This window comes from Haliotis asinina, chromosome 3, assembly GCF_037392515.1.
Source record: "Haliotis asinina isolate JCU_RB_2024 chromosome 3, JCU_Hal_asi_v2, whole genome shotgun sequence".
NCBI classification, from domain to species: Eukaryota; Metazoa; Mollusca; class Gastropoda; order Lepetellida; family Haliotidae; genus Haliotis; species Haliotis asinina.
The window spans coordinates 87,761,359-87,773,975 of NC_090282.1; the positions used below are offsets into that span (position 1 = coordinate 87,761,359).

Below are 12,617 nucleotides of genomic sequence, written 5' to 3' on the forward strand. Positions count from 1 at the left end.
ACATAGCGAATTGTAAAAAACTGAAAGAGGCCACATCAATAAGATTAAAACTTGATGATTTCTTGTGTTGAATACACTCCTCTTTCCAAATACTGATAATTACAACTAAAATATATTTTTGTTTTGTTTGTAAAGCAACTTTTACTGCATTTTACAAGTTTACTTTTTACAGTTTGACAAACTATTCCTAAATCTTAATTTACAAATTTTAATCCATTCACATTAAAAAACAAATTTATAGGCCACATTTATTTTCACTTATTATAATATAGTAACATTTTATAACAGATAAATATCTGTTTCACATATATTCAATTATACTAATTAAATTACATTTATAATTTCAGAGACGCTTTTGTTTTTGAAATGTTACATGCTTGCTGTATGAAATTATATCGGTTATTTTTCCAGGAGTTTAGAAATTCATTCTAGACAAAATTAATTGGTGAAAATATAAGGTGGTGCTATTTCATGCACACCTGTACACATATTGCAAGTAACATTTGGAAACTCAGAAATGGCCTACACTGTCAATTGTAGTAATATTTGTGTTCTTTCTTGACTAATAATTTTTTCTCTGACAGAAATGAAGAGAACCTTTTAAACTGAATAGGAGTGCCAGATGGGAGGTTCCTGGACTTAAGGAAATCTGGACTTTCGCACCACTGTCATTTGTATTCCAGGCACAGATGGGTTGAATGGAACACAATAGGGTTCAGGGACTGTGAGACACACCAGTGCCCAGATTTTTGAAGTTCTCTTAGCACTAAGATAGTCATAAGTGCCATTCATTAACATTAACGTACGACTACCTTAGCGCTAAGAGAGCTTCGAAAATCTGGGCCCAGTGTTCTATCTCGTGTTCACAAGGTCATATCGTGTGTACAGCGCTGAAAGCTATGTAGTGTAGGCATGCTCTAGACACATACATCATATCTCCAACTGTCTATGAAGTGCCAGATGGTTGACAGTTGTTTCACTTACCCACTAGGTACCCACTTTCTGCTGGGTGACCAAACTAATGTATTTACAGTGAGGCAACATGTTGTGAGTGCCACGTCGTGGTGCAGGCAGGACTGAAGCCCTAGAAAGTCAGGTCCAAGTTGCCAAACAGTCGCCCACACAAGGACTCTTGATGTGTCCTGAAGACCACATACCACCTTAAACCCTTTTTCTCACTTGGTCCTGCTCCTTGCATAGATTCCTGCATGATGTTCAGGATGTCACTTTTGTAAAACATTTTACAGTAAATCGCGTTAACATGACTTAACGGACAGGATGAGAACATGTGAACTGTTCCACTTGTAGGCATTATTTTCAAGTAAATTGCCCATACATATGAAAGCAGCCTGCTTATAGTGGGGGCAAGCAACTACCAGAATCAGGGATAAGGCCTGCTGACTTTGTTGACATGTTATCATATCCCAACTGCCTAGAACAATGCTCATAGTGCTGATCACCAGACTGTCTGGTCCAGACTCGACTTATTTACTGATTGCCACCATATAGCTGAAGTACAGCTGTATACTGGTAAATATTAATAAATCAACTGAAGTCACTATGAAATAATTGGGGTTACATAGTGACCAGCAATTCCTTTGACATGTGAATCTTGAAGTGTATATAACCAGAAACGCCAGCAGACACACTGTGGTTCTTACAACAAGTTCCTGCCACATCAGGAGATGATATGGAGAAGGTGTCACCTGAAGGTAACCATGAAGCTCCATGTTATTGGTAAATGCAGCTTGGAAATACAAGTAAGATAATAAACTGACACAGGAAATTTATTCATCTGAAAGAAACTCCACATTTAACTTTATGTACATGAGAAAATATTCATTGTTGATATTAATTTAAGGAAATTATAGATATCTTTTACCTACTGAACAAAAACATGTTATATATGCAAACACGCTCTCCTCCTTTCACACTTGTGTTCCTGACAATCAACATCCAGCTCTTAACATTTGAAACCCACATCGTTGAGATGCATGATAAACCATTTGGATCCCACACCGTTGAGATGCATGATGAACCATTTGAATCCCACATCGTTGAGATGCATGATGAACCATTTGAATCCCACATCGTTGAGATGCATGATGAACCATTTGAATCCCACACCACTGAGATGCATGATGAACCATTTGAAACCCACACCACTGACATGCATGATGAACCATTTGAAACCCACACCACTGACATGCATGATGAACCATTTGAATCCCACACCATTGAGATGCATGATGAACCATTTGAATCCCACATCGTTGAGATGCATGATGAACCATTTGAATCCCACACCATTGAGATGCATGATGAACCATTTGAATCCCACACCATTGAGATGCATGATGAACCATTTGGATCTCCAGCCCTAAACATGGATCATTTGAATTTTAGCAAATCATGTTCAAGTAGGCCCATTCATATCCACAGCCTCCCAACAGTCAACATGGATCCAGATGTCATTAAACTTGACATCAGAGAGGAAACACCATCTCCAGGTATTGTAAATATATAGAAGAAGATCACCTTATGTTTATTCCAGTCCCACACTGGTGACACTGTTGCCTGTATGTACTAAGGTGGTGCTTGAACGTGTGCTTCAGAATGATTATGTTGACTTATGACAAGAGGATAAACAAATGTGAGCAAATGTACTGTTTGAACCCATTTAAGGCAGAGTTGAAAATGGATTTTCAGAATGGACATGTTTTGTTCAGAAGGGATGAGAGCAAGCACAATAGCTTTGTGAAGTGACTATAGTGAATTTTGATTCTGAGTGCTAGGGCTGTGTTTCACAAGTAAATCGTATTGCAGTACATACTGCGATTCTGGTAAGTTGGAATCCAATGTGTATTGTGATGGTTTCCAACTGGAAAAGCCACATTTGAAAAATACCAATTGCCCCGAAGCCATATTTCAAGTAGGAACCTTGGAGCAAAGCAAGCCACAATGAGTAAGGGAATCAAAACTGTTTTTCCAAATAAGCGTCATCCACTTATCACACAGGATTAAAATTATTTTGGTGACTTATTGTTTGTTTCTTCAGTTGACTTGTGATGAGCAGCTTCTTTATTCTCACTGACATGTTAGTTATCAAATGAGCACAAACATTTTTCTTATGTCTATTTTGTTCTTCAATCTTGCATTCTCCACTTTTATTGAATATTAAGGGTCATTCTTTGGAAAGGTCAATTTCAGGTTTTGCTCTCAAAAAGGAAATGTGTATTTGTATACTAGCCACATAAAGAAACTGTACATTGTCAATTATCCCAGTTGAAGTACGATAACAAGGTCAAAGTTACATATAAACTTTGATAGAGGGATCATGAGAACATAACAAGTCCTGAGAATTTCAACTGAACCATCAATCACAATGATGTCATGAGTCCACAAGTGTGACTGGGGTCAAACGACCATGTCACAAGCTCAGTAATGGGTAGGTCCACCATCGGCATTGAGAACAGCAGTGCATTGACACCATATAGATCCTATCAAACGTGCAAGGAAGGCTTGTGGGATGTCAAGGGAGATTCTCTCAAGTTCTGTTGCAAGGTCACGGACGTTATCTGGCAAATGAGGAAGACGGTGTAGACATCGATTCATCTCTTCCCAAACATGCTCTATCAGGGAGAGATCCAGTGAATTTGCAGGCCATGGCAGTAAGTCAACATTGTGGTGTTGCAAGAAATCCATAGCAACCCTCACCAGTGCAGAAACGGTGTTCCGGCGGCAGTGGAAATGTGCAGCCACTTGTCGTTAAGAGATTCCCCCATGGACCAACCCAAAGGGCTCATGACATCGTGCAGGGGTTAGCTTTGGCATGCTATGTGTTTCAATAGTCGCTTAAGTTTTTTGAACAATTGCAAGAGCAGGGGTTGAGCTTTCCAAAGGGACAGCATTGTGTGGCATTCATTTGCTCTATTTCTCTTTCACGGAATGCACATGCAACAACGTATTGCATGTCTCAAGGACGAAATCACTGATATCAAAACATGGCACGTGCATGCATGTTGAATATGTGTCGCTAAGCTCTGAGTTTAAATCCTGATATGTCTACACAGGTTTGATAAATTTAGATTTTACATTTTTGCATGCACAGTTTCTTTATGTGTCTAGTATATTTTGTATGTCTTCATGAAAACTACTTTGGTTAGTAATAGTATGACTGGCATACTGCATCAGCAGAGAAGTTTGGACAAGAATATTCCATAAAATTTTTGTTTCAATTTTAAATCAAAACTTAATTTCAATGGCTGTAAAAATACAGATCTTAGAAAATCTAGTCATGAATGTTCTGTAAAAACAGCTAAGAAGTGGAACAAGTTGTTAGGCATCACATGTGGCTGTTTGTAAGTATATTTGTGCAATAAGTGGTCATTCTATCAAATCTTTTGTTTTAGATTTTAGCAGAAACATAACAATTGAAGCAACAAGAACTCTTACCTTAAACTGTAATCAGAAACAGATAAAACACTGAAACTCTCTCATAAGTTAAAATGCTTCATGGAAAATACTGTATTATCATTATATTGTCCTCACAAAGATTACATAAAGATCCGTATGTATTCATAAATCTTCACTCCTCTTGTTGACAATGTTAAAATAAAATAAATGAATAGTGGTGAAAGAACGATGCATACTAACAGCCATACAAACAGTATGAGCAAAGTTGAACATGTAGAAGTAGAAGGGAGGTCACTCTAAAATGACATGTAATTAGTGAACTGACCATAAAGTGAATGAAGCACTCATAAAGGATAATAATAAGTCCACGAGCGAGAACTACGGCCACGTCAGAATGGAACCCAAAGGGACGTAATTATTACATACAAGCAGCTAGCTTGGACTTTCCTCTAAGTGAACAATTCAACTAGATTTCTAGATTTTACATTGCTGGTTGAGCCACATTCACATGATCACTCAGCCATGCTCATCGCTGGTTGAGCCACATTTCATACGATCACTAAACCATGCTCATTGCTGGTTGAGACACATTCATATGATCAATTAACCATGCCCAGTATCCGGTTGAGCCACATTCATCCGATCACTCAACCATACCCATTGCTGGCTGAGCCACATTCGTATTATCACTCAACCATGCCCATTGCTGGTTGAGCCACATTCATTCGATCACTAAACCATGCCCATTGCTGGTTGAGCGACATTCATCCGATCACGCGACCATGCCCATTGCTGGTTGAGCCACATTCATACTATCACTCAACCATGTCCATTGCTGGTTGAGCCGCATTCATATGATCACTAAACTATACCCATTGCTGTGAGAGCCACATTCATACGATCACGCGACCATGCCCATTGCTGGTTGAGCCACATTCATATGAACACTAAACCATACCCATTGCTGTGGGAGCCACATTCATACGATCATGCGACCATGCCCATTGCCGGTTGAGCCTCATTCATATGATCACTTAAACATGTCCACAGCTGGTTGAGCCACATTCACATGATCACTCAACCATACCCATTGCTGTGGGAGCCACATTCATACGATCACGCGACCATGCCCATTGCTGGTTGAGCCACATTTATATGATCACTAAACCATGCTCATTGCTGGTTGAGACACATTCATATGATCAATTAACCATGCCCATTGCTGGTTGAGCGACATTCATCCGATCACGCGACCATGCCCATTGCTGGTTGAGCCACATTCATACTATCACTCAACCATGTCCATTGCTGGTTGAGCCGCATTCATATGATCACTAAACTATACCCATTGCTGTGAGAGCCGCATTCATACGATCACGCGACCATGCCCATTGCTGGTTGAGCCTCATTCATATGATCACTCAACCATGCCCATTGCTGGTTGAGCCACATTCATTCGATCACTAAACCATGCCCATTGCTGGTTGAGCGACATTCATCCGATCACGCGACCATGCCCATTGCTGGTTGAGCCACATTCATACTATCACTCAACCATGTCCACTGCTGGTTGAGCCGCATTCATATGATCACTTAACTATACCCATTGCTGTGAGAGCCACATTCATACGATCACGCGACCATGCCCATTGCCGGTTGAGCCTCATTCATATGATCACTTAAACATGTCCACTGCTGGTTGAACCACATTCATATGAACACTAAACCATACCCATTGCTGTGGGAGCCACATTCATACGATCACGCGACCATGCCCATTGCCGGGTGAGCCTCATTCATATGATCACTTAAACATGTCCACTGCTGGTTGAGCCACATTTGTATTATCACTCAACCATGCCCATTGCTGGTTGAGCCACATTCATTCGATCACTAAACCATGCCCATTGCTGGTTGAGCGACATTCATCCGATCACGCGACCATGCCCATTGCTGGTTGAGCCACATTCATACTATCACTCAACCATGTCCACTGCTGGTTGAGCCGCATTCATATGATCACTTAACTATACCCATTGCTGTGAGAGCCACATTCATACGATCACGCGACAATGCCCATTGCCGGTTGAGCCTCATTCATATGATCACTCAACCGTGCCCATTGCTGTGAGAGCCACATTCATATGATCACTCAACCATGCCCATTGCTGCTCGAGCTACATTCATATGATCACTCAACCATGCCCACTGCTGCAAGAGCCACATTCATACGATCACTAATCCATGCCCATTACTGGTTGAGTCACATTCATCTGATCACTAAACCATGCCCATTGCCGGTTGAGCCACATTCATACTATCACTCAACCATACCCATTGCTGTGAGAGCCACATTCATACGATCACGCGACCATGCCCATTGCTGTGAGAGCCACATTCATATGATCACGCAACCATGCCCATTGCTGGTTGAGCCACATTCATATGATCACTCAACCATACCCATTGCTGTGGGAGCCACATTCATACAATCACTTAACCATGCCCATTGCTGGTCGAGCTACATTCATGTGATCACTCAACCATGCCTATTGCCGGTTGAGTCACATTCATAAGATCACTCAACCATGCTCACTGCTGGTTGAGCCACATTCATATGATCACTCAACCATGCCCATTGCTGGTTGAGCCACATTCATACTATCACTCAACCATACCCATTGCTGTGAGAGCCACATTCATACGATCACGCAACCATGGCCATTGCTGTGAGAGCCACATTCATATGATCACGCGACCATGCCCATTGCTGGTTGAGCCACATTCATATGATCACTCAACCATGCCCATTGCTGGTTGAGCCACATTCATACTATCACTCAACCATACCCATTGCTGTGAGAGCCACATTCATACGATCACGCAACCATGCCCATTGCTGTGAGAGCCACATTCATATGATCACGCGACCATGCTCATTGCTGGTTGAGCCACATTCATATGATCACTCAACCATACCCATTGCTGTGGGAGCCACATTCATACAATCACTCAACCATGCCCATTGCTGGTCGAGCTACATTCATGTGATCACTCAACCATGCCTATTGCCGGTTGAGTCACATTCATAAGATCACTCAACCATGCTCACTGCTGGTTGAGCTGCATTCATATGATCACGCAACCATGCTCATTGCTGGTTGAGCAACATTCATATGATCACGCAACCATGCCCATTTCTGGTTTAGCCACACCATTTTCAACTCTGTTTTCTTAAATGGTGCTTTCCTAGGCTAATATATTAGTGGGCTATTGTAGATGCAAAGTCTATTTTCTACACGCAAAAGTCAAGAACACTAACTTTATGTTGTGATAACAGAAAGTGCACATTTAAATGTATTTTAGGGGGTTCCAGTTTCGTTTCTGTAAAATATATTATGTGTAAATCATGCTGTTTTGTCAGTTAATTATAATGGGAAACTTCTGAGTACATCACTCATTATACAAGTTCTGAGAAAAAACACAGCTTTACATACTGTATGATATACACATTCACATGTATTATTACCCATGTTATCAACATATGAATAGTTGCATACTAATCTTGCATGTCACACGAGTGGCGTATTGCATTGACCAGTGTTGTAATGACTTGACCTGAGATTCAAACGATTTGATTGGATAACTGATGACCTCTCAGTTATGTCACGTTATGACGGAACGACTTTTCCATTTGTATCAAACACGTGAATTCATTCATTCTACAACTTATATGCATTGTGGGAATGTAACCATTGTGAACTTTGCCTCGCTTTTGCTTGGTCAGATACCAGAGTAAGGACACTTGTTTCCTATAATTTGTATGTAATGAGACCTTGTGTAGTATTCTTTACATACCATGCAGTTCTGTGTCACAACTGACATGTACATTTCTAATGCTATTACAAAAGACTTAATATGGAATATGATTTCTATTCATTATGTGACACATCTCTCACTAACTGTAAGTCTAACATGAGTGACTTACTCATGTTTCAGTGTTATATCTACTTATGCTACTAAATGTTCTGGTTCTCAATGCCTCCATACTTCACATACATAAGAAATGGTTACATACAGTCCACAGTTTCTTGGATCCTCTTACAACAGAAAAAATCAAACTGATTATCATAACCCATTTCACCGATTATATATCTGTGCTGTTGTCAGTTGCCCCTGTGTCTGTACTGTCACACAGTCACTTGTGTCAGCACTGTGATACGGTCATCATCTCGCCATGCTGTTTGTCATGACAGCAGCTGGGCCACCTCTAAACAACTAAAACTCACTTCTTCTCCGACATCCATGCCATGTATGTATTCCATCCCAAGGCAATACAGTTGACAAACAGAACTCTGAAGAGAAATGCATATTGTATTAAAATCCAAACAGTGTAGTAAACTTTAGTATACAAGAGATGTGTAACAGAACAATTGTATTAAACGGGTTGTATAATAGAACAGCTGTAGTACACAAGACCTGTTTTACAGAATAGCTTAGGATCACAAGAATTGTACAACAGAATAGCTCTAGTACACAAGAGTTGTACAACAGAATAGCTGTGAGTAAGGGAGTTTAGTTTTGAGCTGCACACAATATTCCATATAACATGAGTATTTCTCTGCGCAATTGGGAACTGATGACACGTGCCAACCAAGTCAGCAAGCCTGACCACTTAATCCTGTCAGTCGCCTTTTATGACAAGCAAAGTCGCCTTTTTTGGCAAGCATGGGTTGCTGAAGCCCTATCCTACCCTGGCCCTTCATGGGTCCAGAACAGCTGTAGTACACAAAAGATGTATAACAGAACAGCTGTTGTACACAAAAGATGTATAACAGATTAGCTGTAGTACTCAAGAGTTGTACAAGAGAAAAGCTGTGAGTTTAGTTTTATGCAGCATAGCTGTAGAGATGTATAACAGAACATTTGTACTACATGACAGCTGCAGTACATGAGAGTTGTGGTATATGACAGCTGCAGTACATGAGAGTTGTGGTATATGACAGTTGCAGGACATGATAGTTGTGGTATATGACAGTTGTAGGACATGACAGCTGTGGTACATGACAGCTGTAGTACATGACAGTTGTACCACATGACAGCTGTAGTACATGACAGCTGTAGGACATGATAGTTGTTGGGCATGACAGTTGTAGTACATGACAGTTGGAGGGCATGACAGCTGTAGTGCATGACAGCTGTAGGACATGATAGATGTAGTACCTGTTATAAATTCGCTAACAGACCAACCAACAAGTGAATGATGACAAATAACATGTGTAGCTTTATATCACCACATGCGGGTTACAGCAAGCACTGCATGCAGCTAAGCAGCCTGAAAATACTTATGGGCTGAAACGGTTTTCGGGATACAAACAGAACTTCTTGTTACGTAAGAAATACAGATTTGCATTTAGTGTGTATTTGGCAATATAGGTATAATCAGTTATTTAATGGAAGAACATTTTGAGATTTTTTGCCATGTGGCTGAGGTGTAATGGTAGATGAGAGACAAAAGTTACCTCCCCATATATATAAGCAAAACCTGCAGTCTGAGACAAAATGATGCCCAAGAATTGCAATCTAACACAAAAACAGACATAAAAGAATCAAACCAACAAGCAGTACAATAAGAATTACAGGCCAGCTGTAGAAAAAAATTGCATAAGTTTTGTCACAAAAATATAAAAGTTGTTTAAGAATCCTGTGCATTTTCCTATTTGGTTACAAGGCCACAGTGGCAGTCTGAAAAGCCAGATGAGTGGCTATGTCAAAATCTTGGTGGTGAAATATATTGGATTGGAACAACTAAAATGTGGTTTTGATTTCATCAATATGCGCTTTTGAAGATTCTTTGTTTTCGCAAAATTGAAACTGGACAGAGGCATTCTCTCATTCTTTTATTGACTAAAGCTGGACACAACATATTTTATAAGACAGAGGAAAAACTAGAATGGTGACATGATTTTGAATAAAATCCCTTCTGGGTGGGAATCTGAATCCAAATCTGACTCAGTACCACTGCTGTCCGAGTCCAACTATACTACTGACAATAAGTAAGGGTAGTGATGACATGACAGTGAAGGTGTAATTGCTGTGAATGTCCACTAAATCAAATTTGGGCATGAAGTTCAATATCTGGTGTGTCCACCATGTTGGGCAACACATTCACGACAACTTGATGGCGTACTGTTGATTAATTTGCGGATGGATGCCTGTGACACTGCCCGCTATTCCACCTGAAGAGCTGGTTGACGGGTACTGAGTCTCTGGCATACACCCTTCGACCGAGAATGTCTCACAGATGTTCAATTGGGGACAGGTCTGTATACCCTGTCGTCGGAGATAAGCTGTGACAGTTTGGGCCGATGTGGTGTGGCATTATCACATTGGAATTCAAACTTCCTGCCGATGATTCCAGCCGGTGGAGCAAACATGATGCAAAATTTCGTCACGTATCGCTGACAAGTCAAGGATCCATTAATGATGACCAGGTCTGATCGCCTGCCATGACACTATCACCCTCATATCAATCATGGTCAATAATTGCCGCTCTGGCATACCACCCGTCGCTACAGGGAACCTGTGAATCCAAGGCAAAACCTGGAGTGTACAGAATTCCCTACTGATGGCAGGTGCTGATTTGAACCTGTTGTGATTGGCCCTTAGTGTAGTGAGACAATCCTGTCGTGGTGTCGTTGATTTGGGTCTACCTCGCCCAGGTGTCACGGCAATCCCACCTGTTTGATGGTACTTGTCCCAAGGGTGTGAAATTACACATTTCTTGTTTACCTAACATTCGGGCAACTTGACACAATGTCTTCTTCGCCACCACCCAATCATTCCCACAATTCTCCACTTTCTTCGTTCACTGAGATATCGCCTCACAGGCATTTGTCAGCATGTGTTCAACTCTATTGCATTAGGTATTTATGAGTTCTTCAAAACGTTTACAGATGTTAACTTCTCTGTGCATGTGCGGTAATGCATCATGCAGAATTTCTTTGTCGTTGGATGTTGTGTACACTATAGTAACGCATCCTTTCACCTCAATGTTTGCTGCATTCAGTTTCTTAGTTTTCTCATTTTTTGCCAATAGGATATATCTGACCTTATGGTAGCACTGTCTTGATCACTGTGACCAGGAAATGGTATTTTGGTCCTTTTTCCTGCCATAATATCATGTCTTCCTTTCTGGTGTTCTATGTAGGAGCTTTAGTGTTGGGTTCCTAAACACTGTGATAAGGAGCTTTATGCATAACCAATAAGCCCTTTGCTGGAACCAACAGATTTGTTCCCATTCTAAGAATACCTCACCATTCATTTCCATATTTCTATTGTCCTTTGATTCAGCTTTGAAAGCTAGACAACAACACTTTTGCATCCTGCCTGTAGTACAAAGAGTCTCTCCCCTATACCTATTGGCAGTTTTCTAGCACATTTGTCATTGTTATCAGGACTGACCCATGGTGTACTGGCAGTGTGACTGGCGTTCATCCATGTCTCACCGAGGTAAACAGACTTCATACTACCATATCTGTTTTTCATATTATTTGCACATGCGTCTCCCTCATTCATACAATATCAGATTGTTTGCAAAGCATCCTCCTGTTTTCACTAAATTTATGAAGTAACTTCCACAGTTGAGACTTGTATTTATGGAGTTCTTGTTCTGAAACAATGTGTTTCTGCAATATACGTAAAGACACAAATTTATTTTTGACATAAAGTCCTTTGACAACGTTCTCAACAATTTGTCTCTGAAGTGAATCATGTTCTCAAATTTTGAAAGGTTTTCACACGCCAATTGATGTAAGCCATCGCTTATAGAATTGCCATTTCATGTTCTAATCAAATTTTTGAGCGAACAAGATGACAACTCAACTGCACAGGCAGTGCATGGAATGTACTTTGTAACTGCATACTTGGGTCTCCCAATGTCATTTTCATCCTTGAAGAATTCATAGACTTTCTTAATTACACACTTTATGTTGGGAGCAAATTTCATTTTCACTCACTTTGTCAATCAGCAGTAATCACATATCTCTGATGTTAATAATGCATGTGCATCTCATGCATACTTTTCATGCTGTTCCTTAAGCTTTCACTGCGCCCTTGTAACAAACTGGGAAGACACACAAACAGTTTCTTTACAAAAATTTTCATTTTTGTGACAAAGTTTACACAATTTTTTTCCAGGG

At 40.4% G+C, this 12,617-nt stretch overlaps 1 protein-coding gene across 1 annotated transcript in view; it reads right to left on the reverse strand.

Annotated features, from left to right (window-relative positions):
* Positions 1 to 7,885: 7,885 nt before the first annotated feature.
* The window catches only part of LOC137278700 (protein Mpv17-like), a 55,774-nt gene continuing 51,042 nt past the window's right edge, over positions 7,886 to 12,617 (reverse strand). The window contains exon 7 of the mRNA XM_067811215.1: positions 7,886 to 8,771. Coding sequence (XP_067667316.1) covers positions 8,702 to 8,771 — 70 coding nt within the window. The 3' untranslated portion in view covers positions 7,886 to 8,701. The remainder of the gene's footprint in view (positions 8,772 to 12,617) is intronic.